The following is a 22,843-nucleotide window of genomic DNA, read 5'->3' on the forward strand; positions in this document are numbered from 1 at the left end:
GACAATAAAAAATTGATTTTAAAAAAGATAATATAGAGAAAACTACACAACACATGGCAGGAAATAAGTATTTAATAAATAACATGTATTATTACTTTTGGCTCAATAAAATGACCAGCAGAATGCAATCTCTTTCTTGATTAAAAATAAACTTTAGGGGCTGGGAAGGTGGCTCAGTGGTAGAGCGCTTGCCTTGTATGCCTGAGGCCCTGGGTTCGATTCCTCAGCACCACATAAGCAAAAAGAAAAAAAGCCGGAAGTGGCGCTGTGGCTCAAGTGGTAGAGCACTAGCCTTGAGCTGAAGGGCTGAGGGACAGTGCCCAGGCCCAGAGTTCAGGCCCCCACGACCAGACCCAAAAATAAATAAACTTTATATTTTCATGTACTTACATATAATGCATTAAGTATTCAAGATAAAATGTCAACGGTAGGGACATTTTTAATTTGGTAACTCTAGGTAATAAAAAAAACCCCTTATTGTATAAGAAAAAATGAGAAATCTTGGGACACTTCTAATTTGGTAACTCTAGGTAATAAAAAAACCTTTATTGTATAAGAAAAAAATGAGAAATCTTGTGTAATTACTTAATCCTTCCATACCTAAATCCACATAGCTAAGAAATGCTGGCAACAGGTTATAAACCAAACATCTTATTCCAAAGTGCTATTAAGTGTATTGTATTATACATGTTGCCAACTGTGTGTGTGTGTGTGTGTGTGTGTGTGTGTGTGCGTGCACGCGCGCGCGTGTGCACGCCGGTCTGGGGCTTGAATTCAAGACCTGTCACTGAGCTTTAGTTCAAGGCAAGCATTATATTACTTGGGACACAGCTCTACTTCTGAGCCAGAAGGTCTCATGGACCTTCCTGCCCAAGGCTGGCTTTGAACTGTGATCCTTATATCTCAGCTTCCTGAGTAGCTAGGATTACAGGTACAGCCACCAGAGCCTGGCTTGTTGTCAATTTTTAAAGAACAGATATCTCATGAAATTAAAAAGTAAAATCTGAAAATAATTGCACATGTTATGTAAACTGAGTTCTTCATCCACTAAATTGTATATCCAGTTCAGCTGGGGGAGGGGGGCATCGATGTGAAACCCAATTCCATCATTGAATAATCTTATACAATCTGTGTTGAGATGCTAAACTCCTCCGATCACTGTCTATTTAAAACACTGATAACTATTCCCTTTCCAGTTTGGGTAAATTTTAGGGAGAATCAAATTGTATTATATAATGCTTATAAAAATACTCCTAAGGATAAAAAATACAACTCCCAAAATGTAAAAATGCTAACTAAACGTCAAATCATTTCTAACTATATTTTCAGTATAAAAGACTCTTGGCAAACACATTACTTGAAAACACAATATTCTTTTTATCCAGTCTTATATGCATTATTAGAATGATGAGCACAGACATTCTTCATATATTAAGGTATATTGTATTCATAAACTGCTTTGTTAAATGTCAACTCCTTACAACTACTTATAGATAACACAATAAAGTTATTTTCAATAACAGCCCAGTGAAATAGTCACAAATTCCAAACAACTGGAATTTCAATTAACAGCTTTTTACCATAAACTCAAAGCAGTATGTCTATAAAAACTAAAAGCAAAAAAAAAAAAAAAAAAGCAGTATGTCTACAGGTCACCTAGAAAGAAAAACTTGTCTAATCCAAAATATTCCCCAGAGACAACTTTTTTTTGCATGTGAGAATTCTACATCAAACTGAATGCCTCTGATCTAATAGCTAGAAGGCATGGAAACAGCCTTCTGAATAAAGAAGACTTTGTGGCATTGATTTTAAGCAACATAGTTGCCAAGAGAGATTGCCAGGAAGCTCCTCCTGGACTAATATGTTGGGAAATGGGGAAGAAGCCCTGACATAACTTACTAGTTCCAAACTATATGGAACTTGGTTTCTAAATAAGCTCCAGTAGGCCAATAGTAAAATTAGCAATTGGGCTACTATATGCTTATTTTGAGCAATGTTAGCAAAAAAAACCAAACCCTACATTTTCTCTTGTATATGTACTTATAAATACTTCAGTGGCCTGTCTTAAAAAATATTAAATGAATTGCCCCAAATTAAAACAAGAACTTTCATCTCTGGAAGGAAAAACCACAACTCCTCAGGATTATGAACCTTTTTGAAAATAATGTAAATGCGTGAAGGAAAGCATAAGAAATAAATGCCTATATTGCACATATACAACACAACAAAATTATAGCAAGTATTAGGCAAATGTTAAGGTTACCCATTAATTCAATAATTAGCCATTTGGTTAATTAATCATTAAGCCTAGTATTTTATGTTTTGTAAATTAATAACATTTAAGTAGTTGTACAAAGGAGTTGCCATTCAACCCAGCAGTTTAGGAATACAATGCATCGTGAAAAATGTCACACCATAAAAGGTTTATTAATTAATTACATTATAAGCATAACCAGCATCTTGTTAGAAAATAGTTTTTATAATCTTTGATAAACTTGAAAAAAAAAGTAAAATCCAGGATGTAGGCCAGATTTCTATTGATTTGTTGTAGGTATTACTTCAGTAAAAGTGTTGCAAGCTTGTTTTAAAATAACAGATGTATCCAAAACAAAATTTTAAAGTTCAAGAAAAGAACATAAAAAAGGACACTGGACAACAATTAAAAGGAAAATAACACAATGTGTTTTCTTCTTATTTACCATTGTATCAGAAGACTATTCAACCTACCCAACATGACTAATTTCTAAGTACGTTAATGCCAAGTAAATAGCTAACAGTCATGTTGTGATAGTTAACATTGCATACCAATTTTTTTTATCATATATTGATGTCAGTGCAAGTTTGGGGTTAAACAATCTTGGTTTCAAGATGCTGTAACTATTACCTTGACTGAAAAGGTCATATTTTGCTCTTTGTGTAAAAAGGGATAAAAGGGAAGAAACAGAGTACATTCATTTTACCTTTTCTAAACCCTACGACCACATCTCAAACTTTTCCACTGATGTCCATAACTGCTGAACAGAGTGTACTCATAACCCTGGGAGGTATATGGAATGCAGCTTCAAACAGCTTGCTGCAAGCCTAACATTCCTGTTAGGCTTCTGCTCTCATCTTTAAAGTCAGACTAATTTTCTTTTCTACTTTATGGACATAATATCCATGTTTGCTTAAATATGAAAATAATGTTTAAAAATGCTTAGCAAAAATAAACTCTCCAGTTCCTTTGATTATTTGACTTTTACCACCATAGAAATAAACCATTTTGAGGAGCAGAGGCTTATATTATTCATAAAAATTGGATTTTACTCACTGAATGTTATTCAACACAATGATTCCATATTGAAGGCTATACTTACTGCTTTTAGACAGTAAGCCATGACAAAAATCATAAAAATGAAAAGTCTTAGACTCCAGTTTTCTTTTCAAAATTACCTGCTCCCTCCTTTAAATTTGTAGAGCTGTTCCATCATTCTACTCCATTTCATAGAAGCTAATATTTTGTCTTTCACAATAAGGCTTATGTGTGAGGTACCATAAGGAAGTCACATAGAAAGTTAGGATTTTTTTCTGTTAGATCTCTAATCTTGTGCTACAAGTGAAAATGATAATTTATCATGACATTAAGAACATAATTAATCCTTGAAAGCCTATCTTCATTCTTCATATAAAAATTTGGACCAAAAAATCTAAATATCCAACAACATCATGTTAATGATGTAATTAATCTTCAAAATAACCCATTTTAACATCATTTCTAAATTATTCCTGAGAAACAGATTTAAAACAGCTGTACCAATGCAATACACATTCTTTGTGGGCTTATTTTTGGCAGCCCAAGTTTTATAATGTGGTATTTATTTAAACTCAGGACATGATGAGAGTTTTATTGTCTTTATGAAATGCAGATTTGTTCTTGTACTTTTTTGCCACCTACTCACACTGCTCCTTCACTTTCCCTCTCCTGCCCATCGCTCCCCTTCAACCAGACAACCCTAGACAAACCCTTCTGGTTAATCATTCTGTTTCAACTCCAGTCCCTTACAGTGTCTGTACATTAACACATACACTCTGTTTAGAATATGTCTTGATAGTTCAAATAGTTGATTAAACCACACCCTCCCCTTAGACGTCTTCCTGATTCACAATATTTGCATAACGCAAACTTTTAAAAAATGACCACGTACAATTGTTGGTACCTGTCTCTGTATTGGCATAGGCTTGTCAATGTCATTGTCATTTCTTACAGCAGCCAATTCCTCTAAAACAAAGAATGACTTATGTAAAACAACTTATTAAAGCATCTTCTATGAAAATGTATTTAGTAAACAACATCTCAGGACCAGAATATAACCACATAAGCATATTGTCTCTTCCTAGTTAGGATTAAATTATGAATGTTAACCTAAGAAGCAAATGTTAACAACACTAAAGAAAAAGGGCTTCTTGTGAACGATATATGTTAAAAGGTGTATTCTTTGCGTAAAACTACAAGGATTTTCCAAAAATTTTTGGATTCCAAATAGATGAATGTTAGTGTATATCTAGTCACTTTGAATGATACAAAAGTCTATTTTTTTCTAAAAGAAGTTATGCAACCAATTCAATCAATTAAATTTAATATGCTTTTTATAGTATATAGGGTTTTAAGTTCCTGACAGAAAATTACTTCTGATCTCTCCCTCAAGAAAATTTAACTCAAAATTATGACATTTTCCTCTTTTGATTAAGATAAATTTCAACCTAAGCTCTAGGTCCAGAAAGAAAAAAAATTACTAAAGACCATTGTACCTGTCAAAACTTCTTTGCCTCATTAGAAGGCATACATTCTCTGCTAAAGCATTTAAACTCAGCATTTAACTTTTATACTGAATAGGCCTTACTTCCTCACTACATTTTCCTCTATTATAAGATTGTGTGCAAAAGACTGGTTTTGTTTTTTATACCTAACATAATGTATCTCATTTTCTCTCCTCAAGATGGCTGAGTCATGAAGACAGAAATTATAAGTCAGAAAATTCTTCTTGTAAAAAAATAAAAGGTTTAAGCAGCAAAGAGTTCAGCAGTCAAGTATGGTATGGGTTGAGGGGGAAAAAGTCTTTAAAATTTAGATTATTTGAGGGATTATGATAATACAAACTTGGTGAGCATTAAGTTCCAAAGACCGCAAGAGAAGAGCAGCAATGCAGGTCTGGTGGTTTACTCTGGAAACCATAACCATTTTATTTGACCTAGAGAGTAAAGATCACTAGAACAAAGATTTCATGGTGGGAGCTCATCTTAGAAACATAACTACCTTAGTCCTCTGGATATTTTGTCTCAAAGCTAGAAGAAGTATGAAAAGAAAGCTGGAATTACAGGTGTGAGATGGACAAGGAAAATTAGTAATAAAATTACTAAGAAAGGCCCTGAAGTGTTCAGAGGTTTTTGTTGTATTTCAGTTAGTCTAAGAACGGAAAAGAAGTGAATTCAAACAACTGCAGATAATGAGTTATCTCCAGGCTCTGAAACCAAATAAATAGGAACTAAAACTTAGAAACAAATATTAGCTTACTCTGCTGCCTAGGTTTTGTTTGTTTGTTGGCAGTGCTCTACCACTGAGTATGCCCCTAGCTCTTATGCCCCGGGATCTTTTGTTCCCAGACTTATGCCTAGATCTTTATTCCCCCAATAATTCCTGTCTTTTTTTCACTTTGAAAAGATCTAAGATTTCATCAAAGCTACAAGAGGACTGAGTATAACTGTCAATTGCAGAAGATTGAATTTATGTATGATAAATATTTCATCTCCAAAAATACTTTTATAAAAATAATTTTAGTTCATTTAAAGTTTTATAGGGTATCTCCAAATAGCCAAAATCATTATCAGAAAATTTCAGGAATATAACTACTTATTTTACTGACTCATAAGGAGTTTGTGTATTTGCTGCAACTAACACTGACAATGTATCACGTCAAATTTCCACTGTCAATAGAAAATTTGGTGACTATTAACAGTGGAATTAGGGGTGCACAAAATTACATCTTATGTCTTTGATATTAAAATATACATTTATATTTAAATGAAAAGTAATATGTCAAATGAATTGCTATGTGTAAAAGGCCCTTCAGAAATAATCTTCAATATATGCTACCAAACCTCAAAAATCATATAATTTTCACCCTCCATTTTCCTCTGTGATGGCTAAGTTTTTGTAGCACTTCTATAAATTGTCTAGAATGATAAATACATGACCATATCTATTCTTTAATGGTTTCTTTTCTGTTTAGTAAAGAGGAAAAATATCTAAGAAAAAACATAAAACACATACCTTACTAAATAGAGTTATAATTGTTCATGATTGTGACCAGCTGAAAACATTTGCTATATGCTTTAAATGTTAGGGATGATGAAACTGTCACATTTAGAGCATGATCTGGAGAACTCCCACAATGTTGTAGTCATCTGAGAATCTTGTTAATTCTTTGGTACTGGCTTTATACCGTTATACATTATACAACATGAAATGAGGTTTAACCACCTCTGAGCTACAGTCAAGATTGGTAGGTGACTTTTAAAGCATTTTGAATCTAAGAAAAGGGTAAAAAGTATTTTGTAAATATCTTGTTAAAGTTTACTTGGAGAAAAGAATAGAGAAAAATTAATTAGGGGAACAGTGTAAAGTACCAGTTGGGGAAATGTTCATTTCACTCAACTACTTTACAAAATGTCATTTTCTGATTGTATCTCTAAACAAATTCATGTGCGTATTACAGAAATGTAAGCTGTAAGCAATGTGGGACTTGAAACAGATAACTGGGATCTGAAACAGGTAATTAAATCAGTCATTCTCTTCCAATCCTTTGTTACTGAAAGATACACAAATTCTGTTTTGGCTACCTCATTGATCTTTTCAAGGAGTGCTAAAAATGCGTCACCAACAGGTACAAAAACAAATTACTCAATGTGAATATTATGTGCACTTAAAATCACAGCTAGTTATGTTAACTTAAGTTCAAAGAACCTGCGTTTTAGGCCGACGAGATTTTTAAAGGGCTGGAATGCTTGAAAACTAATCATGTGTCATGTCAGATTACATGCATCATTTGTTGCACTTCCTTCAGTGGACTGAAACTGTAGAAAGAAGGGAAATTGCAAGAATGTAACGGGGTGGGAGTTAAAGAAGATGGAGTATGCAGCACTCACTACAAGCATCATGGGAATTAGTAAGAGGTAGTCTATGAAGGCAATCCAATTCCTAGGGAGGCAAGATAGCTTTTCTTTGAATATTGCAACAACAAAATGAAACTAATCTTTTAGTCAAATTCAAAGAAAGAGTTTTAACTAAAAAGTCTTGCTTCCTGCATATACTGTTTCTTTCTTCCATGAAGGAGAAACAGAGAAGACAGATGTTTTTCTATGTGTGAGAAAAGAGGTGGTGGGAGGGAAGAGAAAGGGGGAACTGGTAGGAATCTAGGAAGCTGGAATTTCAATAGCAAATATAGAAAGAGGATAGGCAGCAGAAACGATGAGCCACTGCAGGACTTTGTCTTAGTCATCTTTACAAACCCCATAGCACCTTAGCACAATGCTCAGAACACGGGGGACAGTGGATAAATAATGAGTTAGGTCTAATTCAATTCACTCAGATTTACCCTGGTGCTCTGCAGGTACAACGCACTTTCCACATATTAGAAAAAGAAAAGGTAAATGAAGAATAATGGGGCAAGTAAGGGATAAAAGGGAACCAAAATAAACCAAGGAAAATCCACAAGAATAAGTGAATGGGCAGAAAATGGGGAGACACAGAGGATGGGATTGAGTTTCTCTCCAACACGTTCAATCCATTTAAATCTCTCTACTTTTCATTTCCAAATACCTAGAACTTAGAAAGTCTCTGGCTGCTAAGCAAGCCCCTAGGACAGGTTCATCTCTAGAACAGACATATTCAGAGATAAGCCATGGAGAGTCTATCTTACAGAGTTTGTGGTCAAGGAGGTCTGGTCAAGTAGGACCTCCAGCAAAGCTTGCAACACTTGGCAAGTGTCTTCCAAGTCTGGCCAGGGATCCTTTATGACATCCCTTCCAGCCCCTCCTCAGCTGGGTCTGAGAAGGTTCTCTACAAGCCCCTGAACTCAGACAACAGAGGGAGGTAGTGAGGCAGGAAAACCCAGAACTAGAGAAAAAGGCCACATTTGCGATTAGGAAGGTGAATGTGTCTGGCTGTGGTTTGCCAGCGGCAAAAGAGGGTTGGGGGGGGGTAACCCTTCAAGATGGAAGAAATAAGTAGATACTTGAATGTGCACTACGCTACACTTGGCATTAACAAATACCAAAAAGAAAGAAGAAGAAGAAAAGCTTTGACGTTCAAAGCCTCCATGTGCCTGAATCTGAGGAGGCAAAAAGAGTCCAGAGGACGCACAGGGGATTGTGGGGAGCCCCCCACCCTAAACCAGCCCAGATGCTGTCCCATGGGACGCACATTTCCCCCCACCTGAAAGTCACTCGCTCCTACCTCAGCCTACCTCAGCCCCAACCTCTACAGAAGGGAGGGGCACTGGTTCCAAACCGGGGCGACCGCATCTTGACCCCATTATGCAGACTTAAAAGTTGCCAGGAGAGTTGGCGCTGGAGAGGGCACCTGGCAGGGGCAGCCACCCAGGGGGCGTCAGGTTTCTAGGAACAAAGGGGTTGGCAAATGAGGCTATCAGGGAACCAGGTCCCGGGATGGTATGTGTGTGGGGCGGAGAGTTCCCTCCCTGATCTGGGAGAAGAGGGTCACCGTGTCCTCTCAGCTTTGGGGGTGCGCTTAGGAAGGCTGGGGGAGTGGGCAAGATGCGCTGGGATTCCTTTGCCCAGCTCCTTGCTTTCCAACCAGGTGGCGCCCGCCACACTCTGGCTTTGCGCGCCCCTCCGGCTGAAGACAAAAGGAGATCGGGGGACCCCAGGCCCCTGCCAGTCGTCCCCCCACCCTGCGCCACCGCCCCGGCTAGTGCACTACGATCTGCTGGTGGCAGCTCCGATGGCAGGCTGTGCCAAGGCGGGCGCCCCTCTTTCCCCCCCACCCCTCATGCCAAGACCCCAGTGTCCCAGGAGCTGCCTCGCCCTCCCCCCAAAAGCTGGCATGTACCTTTCATCCAGTCCACGACTTGACTCGGAGACCATTTGCTCACTGGTTCCATGATGAGAGCCATGGGCACCGCGGGTGGGTTCCGCGTGGAGTGCAGAGCTCAGCCACCCAAACCAAGTGAGCAGCCGGAGCCGCTCTCAGGTGGGGTCTGCAGCCGGCCGCAGCCTCCCGGGGTGGCCCCCCCCGCGATGCACGCGGAGAAAGCAGGCGGCTTTTGTGCCGGGGCCTCGAGGGCTCTACGGTGTCTTCAGCCGACTGCGGGCAGCAGCGCGCTGTGAGCGAGCGGCGGGCGCCGAGGGAAGCGTGCCTGGGAAGCGTGCCGGGGTCGCGGGAGGGGCTCCGCGCTCCGTCCGCTCAGTCCCAGCTGAGGCAGCAGCAGTGGTGGCTGCGCCACCGGGCTCCGTTCTCTCTCCCCTCAGGGCTTCCTTCCGTTCATGGCTTGGGCTGCTGCAGACAAGGGGGTCGAGGCACTGAGGGGAAGAAAGCTCCGCCGCACACCCCGCAGCCAACTTGCCCGCTCGCCTCGCGAGCGCGGGAGTGAAGCCCCCGGCACGACGAGCTGCTTGGCGGAAATGACGAGGGGCCTCCTGCCACCCAAAATATCTCTCCGCAGCCCTCGGGTGCGGGGCGCGCGCTCCAACGAGCCCCCCGCCCCGCTCGCTACCGCGCGGTCCCGCCCCCGGGGCCGACGGCAGGCGAGTGAGACGCGTGCGCCTGCGCGTGTCCGCACGAGGCAAGAGCCGGGGGTCTGTCTGCCAAGAAGGCAGGTGCGGGCTGCTGGCAGCCTGGCAGTTACCTTTCCTCCCTGGGGGGTCCGCTTGAGCCCCGAAGTACGCGTGCGCAGCAGTAGCCAGCCAGGAGAGCCAAGAGTGCTAGTTCCCCCCCACCCCCCGCCCCTGGGTCGGTCAGTCAGTCAGTCAGGTGCCCAGTGGCATGAGCCAGCCGTGGCTGTGAGCAGTGAGACGGGGCTGTTCACTAGTTGAACACTGAGAGTTGGGGACTCTGCTCACCGGGGGAGACGGGACGCCACGGGAGCGCGGAGGTTACAGGGAGCCCTGGGGCTTTCCTTGCTCTCAGTGGGCTTAGCAAGATGATTCCTGTGCATGCCTATGGAGAACCGTGACACGGAAAGCTGTAGACGGCAACCCGGCTCCGCTAGCCGAGATTGCAACAATGATGAGGCAGCAAGATCAGTGTACTTGCTGAAGGATCTCCTCCACACTCCCCATAATAAGCGGGGTCTAGATGTCCAACATTGACTGTGTCAATGGCAAACTGCCTGTCGTGCTGATCCTGACACAGGTCTCTCCACCCACCCCCCCTCCCCACACACATACCACATGCCTTCTCCAAGAGCTGTTTGGGGTTTTCAGCCAACTCCTCCAACACTGATTGCTCCCAGGACCAATTTCAGAGGATGTCATTTTGTGTTCAAATGTTCTTATATAAGAACCAACGGGTAGCAACATGATGCTTCAAACCTTGTTTTCTTCAAAATTCTTGCACAGGCTACAACACAATCCTCAGTCAAATACAGTTTTGCCTAGTGAGTCTTCACATTAAATGACAAATAATCCTAGAGAATATAGATAGAAACTCTCAACCACCATTACAGGCATTTCCCCCCTGTCTTCAATGGTTTCTTTGACTAAAAGAGAAACTTTGTTATTTCTGTCATCATTTCAACAACGTCAACAGGAATTGCCAGTTCCCCCAGTAACCATTTTTTTCCCTAACTCAATTTTACAAGCTACAAAATTTCCATTTTGTGCATCAGCATGACTTGATAACCCCCTTCCCATGCACACATCAAGAGCTGAAACAGAAGTAATTAAAATATTGAAGTTTTCATGCTCACAGTGCAAAACAATGTTTACTAATACTTGTGTTTGGACTTGTTTACCATTGTAGTAACCCAAAATTTACAATATATGTGAAAATTTGGAAAGAAATTTGGAGATTAGACAAGTCTACACTCACAGGACTCAGGGCATTTTCCTGTCATAAACTAGATCATAATTGTCATTACCAATTTGTTATTGCCTGACCAAGACTGAAAGGTACTATATTTCCAAGTGCCTACATTTTTATTGTATCTAAGAACAAATCATATTGGTATTTCTAGAAAAGCCCATTTCTAATGTCCATAATTTATGGAGCAGGTTTACTATTTTTAAATGAAATGGATACAATATTGGCAAGGGTTACCATTGTAAAATAAGATTACAAGTAATTTTCTCAGAGGTGGGAAAGTGGCTAAATGGTAGAAGGCTTGCAAAACATGTGTGAGGCCCCAGCTATCATCTTCAATGTCACAAAACAAAGTAATTTTTATCAAAATAATACTATTGTAAAAGTAGACTTTTAATTAACAAGGTGCTAAACACTTTAAATGGATACTATCCTTACAACAGCTTTATCATTAGGCCTACTTTACAGATGAGAAAACTTTAGGCATTATAGCCATTTTCTTTCTCTAAATTTATTATACATAGTTTAATAAATGTTAACTAAATTAATGAACAAGGCTTAGAAAGGTTAAATAATTCATCTCAGATCATGGTGCATGATTAGCACTAAGTTAAGGTGATTCCAGAATATGATCTTTGAAAATTTTAAAATGCTTTGTATCCATGTCACAAAATGAACAATAACACTGAATAGAAGGTCAATTGGATAATAATGGGATATGTTTCATCAGAATAATAATTACAAAGATGTTGGAGTCGCCATGAGTAATCCTGCCTGACCAGTACTATAGCCAATAACAGTGATGACATAGGAAGGGATAAAATTTAAGTACCAAAATGCACAACCAGTGACTTGGGTTTCCAAGACGCTCCATGAGTCATGTTGCAAGCAAGTTAAAACTAAAATTTCCCTTGCGGAATAAGTGGAATAGCAATCAAGAAAAATGTCAAATACCAAGATATAGTAAAAAGAAATGTGTATCTCATGAAAAAGATGTGTCAAAGAAGATTAGAAGAATAAAAAATGATCCCAGAGAAAAGATTTGAGGGAATGGATTTGAACATATTCTCCTTCATCTATGTTTCAATCGAGAATTTACTTGTCTTTATCATCTAAAACAACTATAAAACTTATGTGCTTGTAGAGTTACACTATTTACTACAATCAACAAAGGCCTAAGTATTTCTCCTAAATCCTCCTCCCTCAGGTTTCTCCCCACAAAAATAGAGCATTTCGCTATGGTTTTGACAATATAATCTACATTAATCTTTCACTTAAGCTGTTCAGAAAGCAACTGGCTTTTCACTTTAAATATTCTTGATTGAGAGAAAAAAAAAACGATTAATTCACCATTGCCCTCACTATTATTCTTAACTTCATATGACTCAGCTAAATCATTCCTGTATTATTCTCTACATCTTTTCAAATAAACTAGCTTTTCTATTCTTGGGCCTGTTGTTCAAAATTTAATATCTTGCTCCATTTTCATAAACATAACAAGCTGTATACAATTTGGGCAGCTCATTTTTTTTCCTTTTCTTAATACATAATACAATCTTAAAGGTTAGGGAGGGAGGTGTCATAAAATACATATGAAAACATAGTGCACTAAATGGTATGATAGCACATATATTTTAACAGTCTAGATGTAAAAACCAAACTCTGAATCTTTGGACACAGTCTTAGATTCTTTTTGGAAGCAAGCAAAGTCGAAATATTAAGTTAATTAAATTAATTAATTGAAGATATATCTTTTTGTGAATGCTAGTACTAGGGTTTGAATTTAGGGCCTAGGCACTGTTCCTTAGTTTTTTACTCAGGGCTAATACCCTACCACTTGAGTCACAGCTACATTTTCAGCTTTTTTTGGTTAATTGGAGATCAGAGTCTTGTAAACTTTCCTGCCCAGGCTGGCTTTGAACCATGATCTTTAGATCCCAGCTTCCTGAGTAGCTAAGACATAACTTAATAGCTAAGGCTATTAAGGTGTTAGAAGCCATAAAAATTGAATCACTTGAAATGATCTTTCCTAATCTGTGAACTTGTTTTTAAAATGATCTCTTAATCCAACTTATGCCACAAGTTCTGACAGTATTGTCTTTTTTTAAAAAAATTATTTATTGTAAAGGTGATGAACAGGGGGGTGACAGTTACATAAGTAAGGTAATGAGTACATTTCTTTTTGAACAGTGTCACCCCCTCCCTCATTTTCTCCTGCTTGCCCCTCCCTACTCCCCTTCCCCCCAAGTTGTAAAGTTCATTTCCAACATAGTGTCTAGTGAATATCATTGTCTTTTGAATTCTTCTTGCTTAGATTTCAGTAAATCATTAAATCCCTTGACCAAAATATTCTCAGTTGAGACTTTATATTGAAGTGATTCCTGTTATCTTCAAAGAATTTGCAAATGGTCCTCTAACTGGAATTTTGGTATCAAGACACAGAAAGGTGGACTTTCCTGGAAGAAGAACCTGCAAGTCCTTCTCTTTGGGGCCAAAGACAGGAGTAAACAATGTAAATATTTCTTTGGAACTGTTAGCAAAGGGTTTTAACTTCTGTAAAGCAAGTTATTTTATAGGGGTCTTAATCTTACTATTTCTTTTTCAAAGCTACTTGCTCTGCTTCAAATCTCACAGTTACCATGCTAGGCACATTTTAATGGTTTTAGTTATTTAACATTTAGATAAAATATTTTCACAGGAAAAATTTTCCCAGTTTGCTAAGAATTTGCCTTTTAGCTATAACTGTCTTTAATTTCTAGATTTCTTGCTTCCTTAATAAATAATATATATTTCTCTCTCTTTATTTTGAATGAGCTAGTCACTAAACCACAGGACAACTGTGTGGATAGTTCTTGTCCTAAAGTAGGGAAAAGGACCAGAGCCTCCATTTTTTTTCTATTTAGTTTTGTATAGACTCTTCCTATAATTCCTAATTAGCTGCTTTACACTGTTTTCTTTGGTTAGAAACTTTATCTAGGCCATTCTGATAAGACTAATAATGATAAACCCAACACAAATTATTCCCAACAACAATATAAAACAACCTTGATCCCAAGAGAGCTCAATGAAATTTCTGAACAATAGTGTTTTCTTCCAAGTATAAATCAACAAACATCCATAAATTTAGAACTAAAGTCCCTAGTATAACCAACTACCTGATAGCAATCTAAGTTTCTAATTATCACAGAAGCAAGTAGGAAGAAACTTTAACTGTAAATAGGACTTCAGTGCACTGCTTTAGGCAAAATTGCCCTTTAGATTTATCAGGGAGAACCAGGGCCCGGAGAGGATAATTCAATTAGTAGAATACTTTCTTTGTTGTTTTGCCTCTAAGGTAAACTGTATTAAATCAAGCCATGTCCTTTCTCAACCAAGATTTACAGTAATCCTCTCTGAGTAAAGAAAAATTGGCCTGATTTGAGGTTATTCCAATGGAGTTTTTAAAGGGCTCTTTTCCAGTGCTGCCCCCTGCTGTATCAATCACAGTCTAATAAAAATCACAGAACCCACCAAGATTAGTTTTTCTTAATACATAAAGCCCTAGCCCACCAGGGATGTTTCCAATGCACTCAACAGCCATTAATGAAGGGCATATAAGTTCATTATTCAACAGTTTTGAACCATCAGAGTGATGGCTCCAGTTATAGGCTATGATCAGAAAAGTTGATTGTGTGCATACTGATGACCACAGTACTCATAGACTGATAGGGAAAACAGGAGTATTCATAGTTCATTCAATAGAAGAATATGATCTTTATGATTATTAATAGATAGTCCTAGTATCTATCTAAAGAAGAATACCTGAGAGGTAGAAGGAAGACTATGCGGAGAGGACAATGCCTGAATAAGATCTTAAAGGATGACAGACAAACAATTCAAAAAGTGTTTTTAGACAGAACAGTGTGAAGGAAGTTATCCAATATTATATATTGATACTTGGCTGGCTAATATTAAAAAGCAAAGCAAGCCAGGTACCACTGGCTCATGCCTATAATCCTAGCTACTGAGGAGGATGAAGCAATCTGAGGTAGGCAAGTCTGTGAGATTATTATCTCCAATTAACCAGCAAAATCCAAAAGTAGGATCATGGCTCAAGTACCACCCATGAACAAAAAACAAGATCACGTGATTCTGAGTTCAAACCCCAATACTGGGGGGGGGGGGGAGAAAGCAAAGCAAGAGGAGACAGGAGACAAGACTGATGGGGTGAGAAACAGAGAGATACAAACTGTCTACAATAAAAACATTGAAGAATTTTGAGCAATGCAGTAGCCAGTTATATTTAGATTTCTGTTTTATATAGGCTACTTTGGTAGCCATGGGGAATAAAATTCAAGAAGCATAGCAGTGAGGACTGTCAACTTAGAGGATGTGGCAATAGATCAGTGGAATGATGAGTCAGGTCAGTGGAGGTGGAGATGGAGAGAAAAAGATCGACTTATTAAATAGCCAGTAGAACTTGATGATTCACTGGATATGAGAAGTTAGGGGAAAGGCAATATCAAGAATGATTCCCAGGATTCCAGATTGGGTAAAAGGGTAGATTATTTCATCTCCATATAACAAACAGAATAGAAAAAATCAGACTTTGGAGGAGGGATTAATATGAGATATGACTTCTCTTTTGGACATTCTAAACACAAAGTACCTGTGAGATATGAGACAACCAAGAAGGAATTTATAGGCTGGCCCGGGTAGCACACATGTGTAATCTCATCCACTCAGGAAGTAGAGATTGCAAGGTTCATGGTTCAAGGCCAGCCTTGGTTAAAAAAAATTAGCAAGACCTCCATTTCATTCAACTAGCAGGTCATGGTGGCACATACTTATGATCTCAGCTACATGGGAGGCATAAGAAGGAGAATCACAGTCTCAGGCCACCTAGGGGCAAAAATGTGAGACATTATCTTAAAAATGACAACAGTTAAGCTTAATATCTGTGGAAGAAGCAAATGTCAAAATGAGAAAGTGTGTCCATGGGACATTAACTTTTTCACAAGTTGAATTTCTTCTACCTTTCCTCAAGGCCTACGTATGAAAATACTTTATTCAGATGGTTCCACAATGAATGAACTATTTTTCAACTTACTCATTACTACTTGTATTACTCTTTCAGATATTACTAATGATACCTACTGTTATCTGATTATTCTCTCACCTCTTATAGATTGATGGCACCCTTTAAACTGGCCTGGCTTGGAAATCCCTACTTCTTATCGGATTGTATAGAAACAGCTTTTCCACATAGCACGCAGGCCATGTAGGCAAGAACCAACCATAGCTTAATGCATATTTCAGCAGGGTGCCCTGCAATCCTCCCCAGAACATGGGAAAATACACTTGTGAGAAGCTGTTGTGATTCATTTCTCATTTGCCAGCTTGACTCCAGTGAATCACAAGACTTGCCATATAACCTCAGCTTGAGATCTAGTTTCAGAATATAAAACTGTTTAGTTATGGTTTAGAATTGACTTCTCAGAGAGAATGACATGTGTCATCTATCCATCCAGTCTCTTAGATTTGGTATTCTCTTATGAGACTAGGGACAAGAGGAGCTGACACTGTACTGTTCTTGCCTTGCTATCTATGTAAATAATGAACTTTAAAATATCCATTTTGGGTTGTTGTCTCCTTACTGACTGAATCTAAGGAAGTGTGACTAGCCAACTTAGCAGCTGCCACAACACTGTAGATTAGGTACTGCTTGACCACTGGACACAGATCTGATCTAGGAAATCCATCAATATTCCCCAAAGACATGAGCTCTGCTGAACCTCTGCCTGAGTAAAGTAGGCCAGTTCAGGATGGCCTAGTAAATCAGCAGCAGCAGCAGTAGCAGAAGTAGCAACTTGTCTCAAATTTGAAAGACTACAATGTTTCTAATCACTGAGGCTCCCTAAGATTACTATGTAATTAATTTTAAAAACCCATGTTAATGTTGAAGGTTAAAAAACAAAGCAAGGCTGCAATCTAAGCTATGCATCTTGAGTTTTAAGATTATTTATATTCAAAGCACCTAGATTTTGAATTTTTTCTCAAATTAAAAATATTAGGTCAGCCAGGCACTGGTAGCTCACATCTGTAATCCTAGCTACTCAGGAGGCTGAGATCTGAGGATCCCCGTTCAAACCAGGCCCAGCAAGAATGTCCACGAGACTCTTCTCTCTAATAAACTACTCAGAAAAAGCCGGAAGTGGCTCTGTGGCTCAATTGGTAGAGCGCTAGCCTTGAGCATAAAGGGACTCAAGGACAGTGCCCAGGTCCTGAGTTCAAGCCCCAGGACATACAAAAAAATTAGGTCCATTTTCATCTGAACATTTAGCAGTCTTACTTGGTAGTGGCAAGTGTGAAGTGACAAAATTGATGCTAGATAATCAAAGAAAGGTCCTGTTTATAAGGTAATTAGTAAACTCTATGAACAAGAAGCTCATACCAAGTAGGACAAATAAGTTACCCAGTGATTAAAAAAAATATATCCATAAAGAACTGATCATTTAAGCTTTCCACTACTTCTTAACATTTTCTAGATTATGAAAGGAAACTTAGTTACTTTGGTGGTGAAATTAAATTATTTTCTTTGCTTACTCTTAGAAATGATTTCAAATACTCAGTAGCACACTGTAAATTCTCCTTTATTACTTTATCAGGATGAACATCTACTTTGTACAAACCCTGTGCTAAATATAAAAGGAAGTGAAACATGGTTGCTATCCTCCAATATTATAAATCAAAGCATGAAGACAGATACTTTTCACATAATATAGAAAGTGAAGTAACAGAGCCATGCAAAAGTATTTTCAGTATATTTTATAGAAATAAATGAACATCAAATGAATAAAGGAATAAAGATTTCTCTATATTAGAAAATGAATATATTATTTGTATGAACAATATTTGTAGTCTGTCAACATTTGTTAAATGCTGTACCAAGGATTGGAATAAATGCCTCGGGAAATTGTTGGATATAGGAGATAAGTTTCCTGATCCCATAGAGCTTATGATCTAGTGGAAAACGTACATTAGATTATTTAGTATAAACAATACATATGTTACATATAACATTATATATAGAAAATGCAAATCATGAAAAGAGTCGGTATGAATATATAAGGTATACTGATAGAGAACAATTCAGGTGCAGGAGAGATGAAACCTCTCGAAGGACAAAAGATTTTTCTGAATAGGTGATCTTTAGGCATAGTTGTGAGATTTAAAAAGAATATAGGTTTAATCTATTCGCACTCTCCATAGAGACTGTTACATTTCAGCTAATTCATTTGTAACCTCTTGCTTACCACCCAAAGTGTTTACTTGTAGATTTCTAAGCATGTTCTATCTACCATAAATGAGGGAAACCATACAACCTATGTTTCTCTGGTTCTGGTTTACTTTGATTGATATAATTTTTTCCAAGTCTTGCATTTCCTTATGAATGCTACAATATCATTCTTTCTGATGGATGAGTACAATTCCATTGTGTATATATACAACATTTTCTTAATCCATTTGTCTACTGAGGAGCATCTGGGCTGATTCCATGCCTTGGCTATGGTGAGCAATACTGCAATGAACATGCTTGTGCTAGTAGCTTTAGTGTAGCCTTGTTTGTGGTCTATTGGATAAATGCCAAGGAGTGGAATTGCTGGGTCACAGGGTAGTCCTATGCTTCATTTTTTGAGGAAACTCCATACTATTTTCCAAATACCAGGAAATGGGTACTCACAAGAGGGAGAATGGGGTCAAGGGGATTGGGGTAGTAGAATGAAGGGGAAACAAGGAGAATATAGGCAATAATTCATTATATATACCACAGTATTGAGAAATATTTGCGAAGGGGCACATCAAAGGGAGGTGAAGATGCTGAAATGGTGACACAGATCAATGAGATGTACAAGACATGAACTTTACAACTTTGGTAGGGTGGGAAGAGTTGGGGAGGTGAGGAGGGAAGGGATGGTAGGGGAAAAACAAAGGAGGGGGTAACAGTGCTAAAAAGGAAATGTAGTCATTACCTTGCTCATGTAACTGTAACCCCTCTGTACAGTATCTTTACAATAAAAATATATTAAAAACATAATATAAAGCCAGGTACCAGTGGCTGAAGGCTATAATTCTAACTACTCAAGAGTCTGATGTCTGATCAGGATCATGGTTTGAAGCCAGTCCATGTAGCAAAGTCTGAGAGAGTCTATCTCCAAAATAACCAGCAAAAATCTAGACTAGGGGCATGGTACAATAGTAGAATGCTAGCCATGAGCAAGTGAGCCTAGAGGATTAAAGTGGAAGTAGATAAAAATGTACCTACTTGTAACCCCTCTGTACAGTATTTTCACAAAAAAAACTTATAAAAAAAGACTATTAGGCTGGGTGTTGGTGGCTCACATCTGTAATATTAGGTACTCAGGAAGCTGAGATCTGTGGAAAGAGGTTCAAAGACAGACCAGGCAGGAAAGTCCGTGAGACTCTTATCCCCATTTAGCCACCAGCAAACCAGAAGTGGAGCTGTGGCTCACAGTGGCAGGGCATAACCTTGAACAAAAATTGCTCAGGGACAGCGCCTAGGCCCTGAGTTCAAGGCCCATGACTGGAAACAAACAAACAAACAAAAAAGCCACAAATGACTATTGGTTGTCAGGTGCTGGTGGCTCATACCTATAATTTAGCTACTTAGGAAGCTGAGACTTTGAAGGATCAAGATTCAAAGCCAGCCAAAGGAGAAAAGTCTGTGAGATTCCATCTCCAATTAACCAACAAAATGTCAGACTTGAGGCATGACTCATATGGTAGAGCACCAACCATAAGCAACTACAAACCCTAGTGTTGAAACCCTAGTGTTGCCAAAAGTTAAAAGAAACACTCTATTGTAATGTAATTTCTTTTATGCAATGAAATCAACCAGTCTCCAGAACTTAAGGTAGAATTACTTTTTTTTATTCCACTTTCAACTTTCATATACAGTGGGCATATAATATGTTTCTTGAATGTAAATAAAATAAAATGTAAATTCGGAGGAGATAGAAAGCATTTCACAGATTTACAGAGAAAAATTGGAGGAGTTTGTGTATGTAATATGAAAAGAGAGGAACAACCACATTAAAAAAATGGAACATTCATTAGTTGGAAAGTACAGTCTGTCCCTCAGCAATTCTAATGGAGCATACTTCATGACAACTCCTCCTGTGTCACTGACTTCATGAAGATTCACCATATGTTTTCTAAGTAAGAAACCTTATTTTTAGAATATATTATTTCTAAGCTTGACTGAAGCAGAATATCTTAGAGATGATACACCATTTTCCATATCATACAATTTTAAATTCACTCAATTTTCATGGGATTTAGAAGCTGCTAGAAGAAATAGGAATCAGTTAAGAATGAGAATCAGATAGCATTTTCTTGCTACCCAAGCAAATAACTTTTTGCAAAAGTCCTATGTGATAGATAATGATCCAGCCCTTTTCAATTTGCATGTGATTACTTTTAATATTCTATAAAACAATATTTTTATTGGTTTATTTCATGGTAGATTATGGTCATTAAGAGAATGAAGGCATTATTGTTTGCTTTTTTTGAATGTGTTCAGATTTTTAAATTGATATAAAAGATTTATTATTTGATACAATGACTTGCAAGGTACCAGATGCATGGCAATTTTGAAATAAAGATTTAAGGCTTTACATCTGCTTAGCTATTAATTGGAATGTATAAATTCAAAAGGGAAAATTAAGAATTCTTTCAGTGCCAACCCTTTTTTTCCATTGACATCTATGTTCTCATCAAATTTATCTCAGAGTTAGCTGCATAAATTACATTTTATAACTTATGTGAAAATAAATGTGTAAATTTATTTTAAAAAACACAAGTTCCTCAGAATTTGTAGAATTGCAAATTATGTGGTGCATTAGGAAAAAAGTTACATTGGTAGTAAGAAGAGATGGAATAGCTGGGAACTGGTGGCTCATTCCTGTAATCCTAGCTACTCAGGAGGCTTAGATAGGAGGATCGCAGTTCAAAGCCAGCCTGGGCAGGAAAGTCCATGAGACTCTGATCTCCCATAAACCATCTGAAAACCAAAAATGGTGCTGTGGCTCAAGTGCTAGAGCACTAGCCTTTAGCTGAAGAGCTGGGGGACAGCATCCAGGCCCAGAGTTCAAGTTCCACAACTGACAAAAAATAAGAGGAAGAAGAGATGGACTTCCTAACTTGAAATTTATAGGTATATAATTCTTTTTAAATAGGTTTTTATTGTAAAAATACTGTACAGAGGGGTCACAGTTACATGAGTAAGGTAATGACTACATTTCCTATTGAGCACTGTTACCCCCTCCTTTGTTTTTCCCCTCCCTACCTCCCCAAATCCTCCCTCCCCACCCCAAGTTGTAAAGTTTGTTTTCAACATAGTGTCTTGTACATCTCATTGTTACAATGGTTCATCCTGTATCCTTATTTCAGAATTTTGTTATTTCCCTTCTCCTCCATAAATTAGAAAAATGTATATACAAGATGCAGGGCACTGGAATCAAATACAGTGAAAACGGGTTATACTGTGGGTGAAGAACATACAAGAGAAACAAAAACATCACATAGTACATTATAAGTACATTAAAAACAATAGCAAGAAAGAAAAAAACCACTTGTGTCCCTATCTTGGGGTTCATTTCACTTAACATCATCTTATACGGTCATATGTACATAGCTTTTGACCTTTTCTGCTTGTCCTAGACTTATGCTAGTTATTGCAAATAAGGGAAACCATGGTACCTATGTTTCTTTGAGCCTGGTTTACTTCACTTAATATATTTTTTTCCAAGTCTTTCCATTTCCTAAAAAATGGGGCGATGTCATTATTTGTGATGGAGGCATAGAATTCCATTGTATAAATATACCACATTTTCTTGATCCATTCATCTATCGAGGGGCATCTGGGTTGGTTCCATATCTTAGCGATGGTAAATAATGTTGCAATAAACATAGTTGTGCTGGTAGCTTTAGTATAGCCTTGTTTGTGATTGTTTGGGTAAATGCCCAAAAGTAGGATTGCTGGGTTATAGGGGAACTCTATGTGGAATCTTTTGAGGAACCTCCATGCTGCTTTCCAAAGTGGTTGAACAAGTTTACACTGCCATTATAGGTATATAATTCTGAGTAGACCATATAATTCCAGTAACCCTTGGTATTTCCATCTGCAGTCAGGGCTTCCAATATCTTATGAGATGCTCAGAAAAATATTGTGCCCTGTTGAATACATACACAAAATTTCAACCTTCTGGTATGAATCATCTCATGGAATAAGAAAGATCACATGCAAAATTTTCCCAAGCAAGAAAATGAAACTATAGGCACTTGGGAAAGATATATTTGGAAGATGTCAGAGTTCACTAAATCCAACATTTAATTGAAAAATACTATTCAGCCAACAAGTCATCAACATTGTGGAATAGGAAGTTTCCATCTATTTCTCCACAGATACACCAAGTAGACATACTGACATACAGTTCAATTCTCTCCCCTCAAAATCCAGAATCCATCTGAAAATGTCCTATATACCAAATGGCTGGTACTCATCAAAATGAGTAGAAAAGCTAACACTGCCTGAGTTGAGTATTTTTGAATGAATAAACTCGATTGCAAAAGTCTTCCTGAGAGGTGAGCAGTTTATAATACACATATAATGTCCAACTTCTCCAGTTTTTACTGAAGGGTTTAGCCTGTAAATTCTTTTCTAGAGTAACAGTAGAGAAGGACATCTGAGCATTCTCACAAAAC

The 22,843-nt window shown here is 38.1% G+C and overlaps 1 protein-coding gene across 4 annotated transcripts in view; it reads right to left on the reverse strand.

The window, feature by feature from the left end:
- Nucleotides 1–9,283, reverse strand: part of Cnksr2 (connector enhancer of kinase suppressor of Ras 2) — a 218,098-nt gene extending 208,815 nt beyond the window's left edge. For all 4 annotated transcript variants that reach the window (XM_042670199.1, XM_042670198.1, XM_042670197.1 and 1 more), the window contains exon 1: nucleotides 9,107–9,283. In XM_042670199.1, the coding sequence (XP_042526133.1) occupies nucleotides 9,107–9,170 (64 nt within the window). In that variant the 5' untranslated portion in view covers nucleotides 9,171–9,283. The remainder of the gene's footprint in view (nucleotides 1–9,106) is intronic.
- Between the last annotated feature and the right edge of the window lie 13,560 nt (nucleotides 9,284–22,843).

Source organism: Dipodomys spectabilis, unplaced genomic scaffold (assembly GCF_019054845.1).
Source record: "Dipodomys spectabilis isolate Male_0828 unplaced genomic scaffold, ASM1905484v1 ptg000526l, whole genome shotgun sequence".
Lineage (NCBI taxonomy): Eukaryota > Metazoa > Chordata > Mammalia > Rodentia > Heteromyidae > Dipodomys > Dipodomys spectabilis.